Genomic DNA, 13396 nt, shown 5'->3' with positions numbered 1-13396 from the left:
GGTACAATAACTTTACCAAAAAATAAAGAAATATAGGGCTTGAACAATAGTATCAATCAACTAGACCTAACAGATAGATACAGAACACCCCACAACAATATAATATAAATTATTCTTAAATGTACATGGAGTTTTCTCCAGGATAGAACACATTTTATGCCACCAAACAAGTCTCAAGAAATTTGAAGAGATTAAAATCACACAACGTATCTTCTCTGATAAGAATGGAATGAAATTAGAAATCACAAGAGAAGAAAAATAATGTCATATTCATGTTGTGAGACTGAAAGCAAATATAGCAAAAAAGAGTAAAAAGTAATTTCAGCCCTGGCTGGCGTTTCTCAGTGGTTAGAGTGTCAGCCAATCACAAAAGGGTATTGGGTTTAATTCGCAGTCAAGGGCATGTACCTGGGTTGTAGGTTTGATCCCCAGCTTGTCAGGGCTGGTGTGGGAGGCAACAAATCAATGTGTCTCTCTCACATCGATATTTCTCTCTTTCTCTTTCTCTCCCCTTCTACCCCTTGTAAAAATCAGTGGGAAAAATGCCCTTGGGTGAGAGTTAACAACAACAGAAGTAATGTCAAATTTAAGGTTGGTGGCATGATGAGGACTGAAATTTGACTATAATACCACAATAGTTTCAGTAGTAAATATAAGAACAGGTAAATGAAAACTTTCATTTCATATATATATATATATATATATACACACACACACACACACACACACACACACACTAGAGGCCCTGTGCACGAAATTCATGCATGGGGATTGTGGTGTGTGTGTCCCTCAGGCCAGAGGGATGTCTTATGGACAGTTGGACATCCCTCTCACAATCCAGAACTGTTGGCTCCAAACCGCTCGCCTGCTTGCCAGCCTGATCACCCCCTACCCACTCCCCTGCCAGCCTGATCGATGCCTAACTGCCCTCCCCTGCTGGCCCGTTTGCCCCTGACTGTCCTCTCCTGCAGGCCTGGTCCCCCCTAACTGCCCTCCCTTGCTGGCCTGATTGGCCCTAACTGCCCTCCCTTGCTGGCCTGGTTGCCCCCAACTGCACTCCCCTGCAGGCCTGATCCCCCGCAACTGCCCTCCCCTGCAGGCCTGGGTCCCCTCCAACTGCCCTCCCCTGCTAGCCTGATCGCCCACACCTGCCTTCCCCTGCCGGCCATATTGTGTCCACATGGTGGCGGCCATCTTTGACCACATGGGTGTGGCCATCTTGTGTGTTGGAGTGATAGTCAATTTGTATATTACTTCTTTATTATATAGGAGGGTATATTTCAGACAGGAATAGATAGGGAGAGAGAGATAGAAACATCAGTGATGAGAGAGAATCATTGATTGGCTGCCTCCCCCTACTGGGGATCGACCCTAAAACCTGGGCATGTGCCCTGACTGGGAATTGAACCATGACCTCCTGATTCGATGCTCAAACACTGAGCCACACCAGCCGGGCAAAACTTTCATTTCATATATCATGTAGCCATAGAATCTGATCAGAGCCAAGAGAGACTAGGAGGAGCTCAAGGCACCTTGATCTGTATTTCTTTTCTTCTACCTAAGTTGCCAGAAAAAATGTCCAGGAAGTACTAGTATACTAGGTAAAATAAATGAATAAATAAATAAATAATAACAAAAACAGTTGTTTTTGTTAACTTTATATAGAAGTTCTTTTCTTGGAAACATTTTACAATAATTAGTTCACATAGTAACCTGTGACACAGGGCAGAGTAATCATATTTCCATTTTATCTTGTGGAAAAACAGACATAACTTCCATAAATCTAGATACCTCATTAGAGATGGCTAGAGCAGGATGGCAAACTATAGCTCACTATCTGCCTGGTGCCTGTTTTTGTAACTAAAGTTTTACTGGAACATAACAATGCTCACTTATTTACATATTGTTAAGGGCTGTTTTCACACTAAAAAAACATGGTTGACTAGTTCCAACAGAGACCCCTGGCCCACAAAGCCTAAAAGTATTTACTATTTGGTTTTGTTGTTGTTGCATTTTACTATTTGGTTTCATAAGAAAAAGTTTACCCACCCCCAGTAGAGAATTAAAACTAAGTGTGTTGACTGTTTATTATACCACTGGTCCTAATGTTTGTTTTAGGAATAGGGAATTTTATCTAAGAAACATGATGTTGTCAAGAGAATACAGAATTATAAGAGGCAAAAACAAAGCAAAGCAACAAAAAGGGAATATTTTCCTGGTTGTGCTATTTACTGTGTGACACTTGGAATATCACTTCACCACTCTGCATCTCAGTTTCCACACTTGAGAAATTAAAGAATTTGGGCTATACAAATGCTAATAATTTTCCAATTAAACTATTAGAGTCTGTACCAGCAATTTTCAACCCTTTTCCTTTTCATCTCACAGTACACATAAACTAATTACTAAAATTCTGTGGCACACCAAAAAAATATATATTTTTGCTGATCTGATAAAAAAATAGCTAAAATTCTGATTTATTCACATTGGACAACTATTGTGTTGGCTGTTGCCAATTTGTTTTGGACAATCTAAGAGCAAAGAGGTCAGTGCCCCTGACTACATAGGTATTTGCATGTTTTAAAAATTCTTGTGGCACACTGGTTGAATATCGGTAGTCTTTACAACTTAGTTTACAGATTAGGAAGCAACAGTGAAGGCATAGATTCTTAAATTGTTGTATTTTATTTTGTATTTCTCCATGTGGATGAAAAATCAGTAAGGCACCTTAAATCTCTTTATCATCATAACAATCTTAAAAGTAAATAATGTTATCCTGATTTTATAAGTGTGGAAACTGAGGCTCCAGAAAGGACAGTGTCTCTTGCAAAAGGTTATCAGCATGTGCTGTTTTACTGTCTAGTGTACAAAATCGAGTGCTGTAATTATAAGGTGTACAGAGTAAGGCACAAGTAATGTAAATGCTGGATGGTTCTGTGGTAAACCAGAGATCACATGTCCTATTTTAAAGGGAGCAGCTTCCCGACCGGCATGGCTCAGTGGTTGAGCTTTGACCTATGAACCAGGAGGTCACGTTTCGGATTGATTCCCGGTCAGGGCTTATGCCCAGGTTAGGGGCTGGATCCCCATTGTGGGGCATGCAGGAGGCAACCAATCAATGATTCTCTCTCATCATTGATGTTTCTGTGTCTCTCTCCCTCTCCCTTCTGCACTGAAATTAATAAAATATATTTCAAAAAAGGGGAGCAGCTGCCACTCATCTAGGGTCAATTGTTGAAATACAGTCATATGGTTCCAATATCACCAAATTTTTAGATTTTACAAGATAGTTTGTCTTTGATGTCTCAAATTTTATTTTAAATATTCCAATTTTTAAATGCTGGCAATTGATTCAAATGTTTAAAAAAATATAGAGTTGGCTGAATTTGGTCCACAGGATGACAGTTTGCAAATATAAACTTTTTTTTTTTGAAATTGTGAATTCTCTATGAACCAAAGTAATGCGGAATAGGAAGAAATCACAGCATTAGTATCAATCTCATTTTCCATCGAATATTTATCAGAAGTGATCATAGTAAAATCACATAATTAAGGAAATTGCTTCTCTTTATTTCAGGTCCTGTAGTGATGGTGTAAATATACAGGCAAAGAGTAAACAGTTCACCAGAAAAAAAGATAGATAGTGGATAATGTTTAAACCAAAAAAAAAAAAATCTGTTCTTAAGTAATTGAAATTGATTATATTTGTGTGATGAAAAATCCAAATATAATAAATGCACATTGAAGCTTTAAAAATAATGGGGGTAGATAGGAGCTATTGATTTGTAACTTTTAGAAGATATGACAACTTGGGAAATAAATGTATGCTGTCATTTTTTAACTTATAGAAAGCCATTTGAAAATACTGTACATGCTTGGACAATAAACAAGGCTCTATTTAAAGTAAAGCTCTAGCTCAGCTGGTGTGGCTCAGTGGTTGAGCAATGACCTATGAACCAGGAGGTCATGGTTCGATTCCTGGTCAGGGCACATGACCGGATTGCAGGCTCGATTCCCAGTGTGGGGCGTGCAGGAAGCAGCTGATCAATGATTCTCTCATCATTGATGTTTCTATCTCTCTCTCTCCTTCTTACTTCCTCTCTGAAATCAATAAAAATATATTTTAAAAAATAAAGCTCTGACCTACTGATAGTTACCAAGAGAATCAATAGTTAGAATGTTGGCCACACACCAAAAGGTCTGTTCGATTCCCAGTCAAGGGCACATACCTAGGTTGCAGGTTGGATCCTCCACTCAGTCAGGACATGTGTGGGAGACAACCAATCGATGTGTGTCTCACTCTCACATCAATGTTTCTCCGTCCTTCCCTCCCTCCCTCCCTCCCTCCCTCCCTCCCTCCCTCCCTCCCTCTGTCCCTCCCTCCCTCTTTCTCTATAAATCAATGGGGAAAATATCCTCAGGTGAGGATTAAAATAAATAAATAAATAAATAAATAAATAAATAAATAAATAAATAAATAAGACTTTAAGGAAGGCAGGAGAAAGATGGAAAGGAATAGGCAATTGCTTCTTCAGAATTTGTTGGCCTTTATGAAACAACTGCACCACTAATTATATCCCTGCAAGATGCTGTGATTTTTGGATGTGGTTCAGCAGGTTACACATTATTTAAAAGTTTAAATAAAATCATCAACATGGTACAGGAAAAAGAAATTTAGGTAAAATGAATTAATTTTCCTCACTGGCATAAATTTAAAAAGTTTAAAGATATCTTCCCACTGTGGCAGAGGCGGGGGTGGGGGAAGGAGAGCATTCAGACTATAATAAAATTTTAAAGAATATGATATTAAGTTAGTAGACTTAAATTTGTGCCATAACTAGTAATGTCATGTTAGAATGCTGTTTCAACAGGTTTCAAACTAAGCAGGATTCTGGCCCCCCACAAACTTTGTAGTTTGTTCTCACTTCTGCCTTTCTTCAAATCAGAAGAATCTCTCCCATATACTTTAAATATACTTTGCATATACTTTAAATCACAGCTTTGAGTTTTGTAAAAAGAATAAGGAGCCAGTTACATTGATATTTACTTAAGTACTCCACTAACATTGCACTTATTTCAAATGATGGATTCATATTAAGTGATAAAGTATTGATAAAGGCTGGACAAATTTAATCTCTCTGTCCCTGAGTTTATCTCTAGAATGAGGATAGCATTGTTATTAGAATTAAATATACCATGCAATATACATGGCACATAGTGTTTAAAATATTAGTTCTTGCCATTATTATAAAATAAAATGGTTACTCACTCTTTTGTTGAGACAAATAACAGGCCACAGGCTGCAACCCAGAGTACAACAACAGCAGAGACAACCACACAGCAGCCATTTCACATTGACCGGGAGAGCCTTTTTCAAACACGCATTCACACGGCCAATGCTGGTCTTAAATTCTTCTGGGGCCACCTACAACAAGAGCATAATCTTTAACAGTTTGTGGGCAACTTTCCACTATTTATCTCTAAAGCTAAAGAAAATGTTTGTCTTATTACAAGTACTTTAAGGAAATACACGTTTAAATATATTTCCTCTCTTGCCTGGCCGGCTTGGCTCAGTGGTTGAACATCGACCTATGAACCTGGAGGTCACGTTCCCTCCCGGTCAGGGCACATGCCTGGGTACAGGAGGCAGCCGATCAATGATTCTCTCTTATCATTAATGTTTCTATCTCTTTCCCTCTCCTTACCTTCCCCAATAAAAACATATTACATATTCCTAGATGACATTAGAAAGAAAAATATATATAATTTCATGTTTACAGAATTAATTTTGATGTTTATAAACAACTTTCTCATATTACCAACAACAACAAAAAATGACAATAGTAAAATTGGTGGTAAAAAATAACCATCAAGCAGTCATCTTACCAAATATTCTCAATATTAAGGCAATATTATTTATAGTTCCCAGTCACTCTGACCAGAATTTGAGTAAGATTAGAAGTATAATATGAACCTATATACTACTAGAGGAAATGAAATTAAAATTAAACTTTGGCAATATTCCTGGATTACTTTTATTTTTATTTATTTACTAGAGGCCTGGTAAATTCGTGCACTCGGCGGGGAGGGGTCCCTCAGCCCGGCCTGCGCCTTCTTCCAGTTGGACATCCTTAGTGTTGCCTCGGTGGGAGAGGCTTCGGCCATCGAAGCTGCGCTTGCCAGCCATGAGCCTGGCTTCTGGCTGACCACCAGGGGGCAGCTCCTGTGTTGAGCATCTGCCCTTTGGTGGTCAGTGCGAGTCATAGTAACTGGTTCCACAGTTCAGTTGATTTGCATATTAGCCTTTTATTATATAGGATTAAAAATATTTGTACTGATTTTTAGAGAAAGAGGAAGGGAGAAAAACAGATAGAAACCTCAGTCAACTGCCTCCTGCATGCCCCCTTACTGGGGATCGAGCCAGCAACCTCTTGGTGCGGGGGTCGACACCTAACCACTGAACCACACTGGCCAGGCTTGGATTGCTTTTTAAAAAGACAACTGTCACCCAGCTGGCGTGGCTCAGTGGTTGAGTGTCGACCTATGAACCAGGAGGTCACAGTTTGATTCCTGGTCAGGGCACATGCCCAGCTGGCAGGCTCAATCCCCAGTGTGGGGCGTGCAAGAGGCAGCCAATCAATGATTCTCTCTTAACATTGATGTTTCTATCCCTTCCTCCCTCTTCCTTCCTCTCTGAAATAAATAAAAATGTATTTAAAAAAGAGACAACTGTCAAACCTTTTCTGCCTGGCAAATTTGCAACATAATTTTAACACTTGCCATTATTTCCATTATTTGTAGGTAAAAGCTACATTTACAAAAGACTATGAGGTGAATACACTCAAGATATGGTCTTAGTATTCAGCATAAAATGGACTCATGATTGCTGTAAATTTTGAAAGTTGGAAAGTCATTATACAAATTTAGTATTTGTAATTACTACCTCCATTCCTGGAAGTGGCTGCTTGTGCTTCTTTGTAAACCATAACAAAGTCAGTTCAAATGCATGAGAGGCATAACTAGATTTAAATTGAAAATTCTGCTTGGGGTTCAAAAGTACACTAAATATGGTTTGATTTCAGTGAAACCATGTTTCTGAATCACAAAATTATTCCATTTGATTTAGAAAGCTGGCAGGCTAATATCTATGAGGGAAAAACCCAGCACCTGGCTATGCAAGTAACACTTATGAAACTGTTAGGAAAAAGAAGCTACTGTAAAATAAAACCCCAATTAGCATGTTTGTTATCAAAATATGGACCTTTACAATTCTAAGTAAACTAGAGGACCGGTGCATGAAATTCGTGCACTGGGGAGGGTGTCCCTCAGCCCAGCTTGCACCCTCTCTAATATGGGACCACTCAGGGGATGGGCCAGGGAATCGGGCCTAATCCTGCATTGGACATCCCTCTCACAATCCGGGATCGCTGGCTCCTAACCGCTCACCTACCTGCCTGATTGCCCCCTAACTGCTTCCTTGCTGGCCTGATTGCCCCCAAATGCCCTCCACTGCTGGCCTGATCACCCCCAAGGCTTTTATTAGTATAGATATGACCCTGCACAGAAAATTTTATTAACCCTGCTTTACAATAAGGGCTTGACGATTGAATCATTAGGACCAGACACCAAGATTTCCTTTCTTTGAATAGTGGAGGGAATACTTATCTTGTCTTTAAGTTGCCCGGAAATTAAAATGAGATAATGACTTAGAAAAGTATAAAAGCACCATATAAAGACAACTGTCTTTTTAATGAAGTGGCAAAATGAAAAACACTTTTTATTCTCCCCTTCCTTCCTTTACAGCTTTTATTTAAACTTTGAAATTTATAAAAATTTCACTCCAATTTTCATTTCTTTACATTCAACATTATTTTGTATTGGTTTCAGGTTTTATATTAGTTACAGAATACTGGTTAGACAATCATATACTTTACAAAGTGTTCCCCGATATTTCTAGTACCCACCTGGCATCATACCATCATTACAACACTACTGACTATATTCCCTATTTAAGAGACAATGGGTTCAGTCTTTCTTTTGTGTTTCTTGTCCTTCTTTTTCTTTCTCACTTCTTCCCTCATTTTCTTTATATAGTATCTCAATTGGCCATCAAAGCTCAGTGAAGGCCCTGGGACACGCTTCATCCATTTTACAGACCAGGAAACTGAGGCCAATTCCAGTTGGCTGTGGAACTTGACTCAGCACACAGGAAGCCCTCAGAGCCATGCTCTTTGCGCTTCCTAAGGGGCAGCGGCCCAGCAAACAGAACAAACCTTCCAGTCAGGCTTCCCAGCCTCTTTCTCAAGCACCTCTTCATTGCGGATGCTCCACATTCTTTCTTCTCCCCCCATTCTTTACTGCCCCCCCTTCTCCGAAGCAGGTGGAAGGCTTCCCACTCACTGCCTAGGCATGCTCTGCCATGGGGCAGGGTGTAGCGAGCTTGCTTTTGGGTCAAGGCAGGAGCAGTAGTCACTGCCTCTGAAGTGTGAAGGCTGCCTGAGCAAGGCCCATTAGCACTGGGAGCCTCTCTGAATCATGTCAGTCAGTCCAGTACCCTGCAGTGCAGCACCCCTTCACTGAGGTGGCTCCACCCCTCAACCCCCGCCTCAGGGGTGAGGGTCCTTGCCCCTCTGCCAGGAGTCCTTCCATGCCCCTTGATCCCTGGCTGGGCCCACCCACGTCTTGGGGGCACTGCAGAACCTCTGTCTCTCTGCAGATGAGGCAGATCGCTGCCCTAGGTCTCCGCAAAGCTATGAATCTGTGGCCAGAGGCCTGGTCTGTGTCTCAGCAACCACATGCCTGCAATGTTCCCAGGGACCCTGGGAGCGGCTGGGCGAGTCCCGCCTCACCTCCCCGGGTGCCGAATTCCCCAGGGACCCCCGGGAGCAGCTGGCTGGGCCTGGACACGCCCCCCCACGTTGGCAATCTCCCCAGGGACCCCGGGAGAGGTTGGGCGAGTCCTGCCACGACCCCTCAGGGTGGCGATCGCCCCCCGGGAGCGGCTGGCTGGGCCCAGCTACGCCCCCCCAGGGTGGCGATCGGCCCCGGGACCCCCGGAACTAAGGGATTGGGTGCCACCATCTTGGTCTTCTCAACGGCCGGATAGGCCACCTGGAGTCCTGCCCCCAGCCTCTCGCAGGCCCAATCATGGGTATAGCGGAGGTGCGGTCAATTTGCATGTTTCTCTATTATAAGGTAGGATATTAAACTAGAGGAATCAATGGATTAAGTTTTTGTCTTTTAATCAACACTAAAAATATGTACCTATTAGCAGATGTTAGAAAGATACATTATCACAGAACTCAGCACCATCATAATTAAAACATTAAGTAATTACATTAGCTTTATTAGAATCATTCATGTCATTTTTCTTCCTAATATATTAACAATAGTTGTGTAATTATGAGGCTCAAAACTGTATTAGCATGGGGAAAGTAAACTAATTTTGTTTTCCATCTATATGATTAGCAATATGATCTAAAGACAATTAATGAGTAAAAAGAATTCCAATTAAATGACTAAATTTTCAAAGTAAATACGAAAATAAATTGAGAGAACCATGGATTATAACTGAAAATATAAACACTAGCAGGCTAAACACATTAGACAAAATAATCAAGATCTGAATTCTAGTAACTTATTGGCTATAACAAATCCTAGGCAAATCAATTTAATTTTTCTGAGTTTTAGTTTCCCAGCTATATTAAATGAGAATAATAGTCTTGTTTTATAACCTCACAGGAAATGGAAATTATACCTTAGAAAGAACCTTCTGACTGTAATGCTTTGAAAATGGAAGACAGTGAATCATATCTCTGGCTAGATTTGGAGATTTTGCATGAAGTTTCACCCAAACAGCTTTTCTGCACATTTAATTATAAACAAAAGAATAATCTGCTATATTTTGAAGTCAAATTCAATGCTCGTCAGTACTTAAATTCGTCAGAGCAAAAAAGATATCCTTTTTATTTTATTTATTTTATCTTAAAGCAATTATTATAAGAATTTACATTTATTTGAACCAAATTGATGGCATGTCAGGAAACAAGATGTTCCCAAAAGATGTTCTTTCTAAAAACAAGGTACCAAGTTGCTATCCTAAGATTTACCTCTCAAACAGTAATATTCAACTTCTTTTTTCCCCCAATGAACGCCTGGGAAACCAAATACTAGAAGTTAAATAACAAAATATATTGATATATTTAACTCTAATCTGTAATATAATATTTATACCTGTTCTCTAAAACTGTGTATCCAGAAACGAACACATTTTTAAAAAGCGATGAATTCTGATATAAACTCATGTAAATCATAAAATTATTAAATCATTCTGTTATCAGCAATGTTGGCTCTCGGTTCTTGAGTTTGGCAAAGAAAGAATTCAGAGCCCAAAACTCTAGCACAAGAGAGTTTATTTAGTATATAAAGTGAAAGTACACTCAAAGAGAAGATTGAAGCGGGCTCCTCAGAGAGTTGCCTTGGCCTTTTACAAAGAAAGTCACAGAGATAGAAGAAACGAGCCCGTTGGGATACATGGACTCAGAAAACAAGTTACAGAGGCAAAAGAGGGCCCTTGGAGACAGGTTTCAGGTGGTTAGCCAGGGATAAGCTGCCACTGACTGCTGCTCTCCTGGTTTTATGTCTCATGGGGACCCTTACAGTTTAGGATAAATAATGGAAAGATACACCCCTGAAGAAAGTGCAGGAGTGTTTTAGAGAGAGAACATGCACTGGGTCCTGTCTTAAGGGTTTTTATCTGTTTTCTAAAGGTGGGAATTTTAGGGGAGGTCTCAGGGGAAGATGTCAATAGAATATCCATCAGTTTTCCAGGTTTGTTCTTTCTGGGCTGTGGTATCTACTGATTGGTTGGCACCATGGCAGGGAGTCATTAGTTATTGCATTTAGTCCTGATGTCAGCCATGGCATTTCTTCATCTGTTTTTGCTGTTTTGCTGGGCCTGGAGCTGAAACAAAACCCTGTCTCTGTGGTCAACAGACCAGATCCTTTTTTCCTAAGATTATTTGATGCTCAGGGCTTAATTATCCCGAGGGCTTAATGCTTAAGGGAGTGGATGTGCAAGGGAGAAGGAGGCAGGTGAGTCAGGGTGCTGGACGGGGCCAGTTTGCATCAGCTGTCTCAGTTTCCCCATTCTGCTTGCCAAATAATTTTTCTAACTTCTTACTATCCTGCCTCATTTCCATTTAAAATTTAAGTGCTTGTAATTATAATTTAAATTTTTATTTAAAAAGTAAAATTTTAGCCTGGCCAGCTGGTGTGGCTCAGTGGATGAGCATTGACCTATGAACCAGGAGGTTACCGTTCGATTCCCGGTCATGGCATATGTCCAGTTTGAGGGCTCAGTCCTCAAGGTGGGGCATGAAGGAGGCAGTTAATTGATGATTCTCTCTCATCATGGATGTTTTTTATCTCTCTCTGCCTCTCCATTTCTCTCTGAAATCAATAAAATACATTTTTTTAAAAGTAAAATTTTAATTTAAGGTATAAAAAATTTGTCTTTCATTACATGCTTCTGGAAGTGAATTAATAAAAAATATTTCTAAAATGTGGCAAATTTTCCCTCTTCTTCCTCACCAATGCTTTCCACTTTTAACACATACTAGTCTCAATTTATACTCTCTTACCATGGTCAAATTAAAAACTATCCTCACGTTACTAAATTCTCACGTTACTAAAAACGAGTAATAGGATATTTAAATTTTAAGTATAGTTGGCATACAATATTATATTACTTTTAGGTGTACAACATAGCGATTCAACATTCATATACTTTACACTGTGATCACCAACCACATTAAGTCTAGTAACCATCTGTCATCATGCAAAGTTATCACACTATTATCGATTACATTTCCCTTCACCTTTTCACCCATTCCTTCATCCTACTCTATTCTGGCAACCATCAGATTTTTTTTCAGTTTTTTAAATTTTTATTTCAAGTAACACGATTTTAAATATAATAATGTTACATTCAATAAACCTTATATTTCAAGAAAAATGATCTTAAATATGTTACATGCAATAAACATTAATATCTCAAGAAAAACAATTTTAAATATAATGTTACATGCAAGAAACACCAATTATTCAAGAAAAATGATCTTACATATAATATTACATGCAATAAACATTAATATTTCAAGAATAAAAGGATTTTAAGTATAATAATATTACCCAAACTGTACTAACATAGTATGATATCACAAAAGTTGTGATATAAAAGTATTAAAAATCTGCAAATAACAGGATTACTTTTATTATATTCTAGAATATATTTTCCCTCTGGCTCTATTTTTGTTCATCTGTTTATGTTGTTCATTATATTCCACAAATGAGTGAGATCATATGATATTTATCTTTCTCTAACTGGGTTATTTCGCTTAGCATGCTGCTTTTAAAGTCTATTTTGTTGGATATGAGTATTGCTACTCCAGCTTTTTTTCCCATTTGCATAGAATTTTTTTTTCTATCCCTTCAGCTTTTTTTCCCATTTGCATAGAATTTTTTTTTCTATCCCTTCACTTTCATTCTGTGTGTGTCTTTTGTTTCAAGGTGGGCCTCTTGTAGATAGCATATAGTTGGGTCATGTTTTTGTATCCATTCAGCTACCCTACACCTTTTGGTTGGAGCATTTAATCCATTTACATTTAGGGTTATTATTGAGAGGTACTTATTTATAGCCATTTTATATATTTTATTGATTTTTTACAGAGAGGAGGAGAGAGGGATAGAGAGTTAGAAACATCGATGAGAGAGAAACACCGATCAGCTGCCTCCTGCACACCTCCCACTGGGGATGTGCCCGCAACCAAGGTACATGCCCTTGACCAGAATCGAACCTGGGACCTTTTAGTCCGCAGGCCGACGCTCTATCCACTGAGCCAAACCGGTTTCGGCTTATTTATAACCATTTTAATTCTGTATTGCTATCTGTTTCTTCTCAGCAATCCCTTACAGCAATCCTTTTAGCATTTCTTATAATGCTGGCTTGGTGGTAATGAACTCCTTTAGCCTTTCTTTTCTTTCTTTCTTTCTTTTTTTTTTTTGTCTGGGAAGCTCTTTATTTGACTGTTTATTTTGAATGATAGCCTTGCTGGATATACTAATCTTGGTCTCAGATCCTTGCTTTCCATTACCTTGAGTACTTCATGCCATTCCCTTCTGGCCTGTAGAGGTTCTGATGAGAAACCAGGTGTCTGCCATATGGGAACTCCTTTGTAGGTAACAGTTTTCTTTTCTCTTGCTGCCTTTTAAGATTCTTTGTCTTTAATTTTTGGCATTTTAATTATGATGTGTCTGGGTGTGGGTTGGTTTGGGTTCTTCTTGCTTGGGGTTCTCTGTGCCTCCTGAACTGGTATGACTTTTTCCTTTACCAGGT

The 13396-nt window shown here is 39.3% G+C and overlaps 1 protein-coding gene across 3 annotated transcripts in view; it reads right to left on the bottom strand.

Annotated features, from left to right (window-relative positions):
• The window catches only part of CHIC1 (cysteine rich hydrophobic domain 1), a 189070-nt gene that overhangs the window by 68396 nt on the left and 107278 nt on the right, over positions 1-13396 (bottom strand). For all 3 annotated transcript variants that reach the window (XM_008160651.3, XM_054716702.1, XM_054716706.1), the window contains one exon: positions 5270-5425. In XM_008160651.3, coding sequence (XP_008158873.1) covers positions 5270-5425 — 156 coding nt within the window. The remainder of the gene's footprint in view (positions 1-5269; positions 5426-13396) is intronic.

This window comes from Eptesicus fuscus, chromosome 1 (genome assembly GCF_027574615.1).
Source record: "Eptesicus fuscus isolate TK198812 chromosome 1, DD_ASM_mEF_20220401, whole genome shotgun sequence".
NCBI lineage: Eukaryota > Metazoa > Chordata > Mammalia > Chiroptera > Vespertilionidae > Eptesicus > Eptesicus fuscus.
The sequence above is the reverse complement of the archived record's forward strand: the minus strand, read 5'-3'. Positions and strand labels throughout refer to the sequence as shown.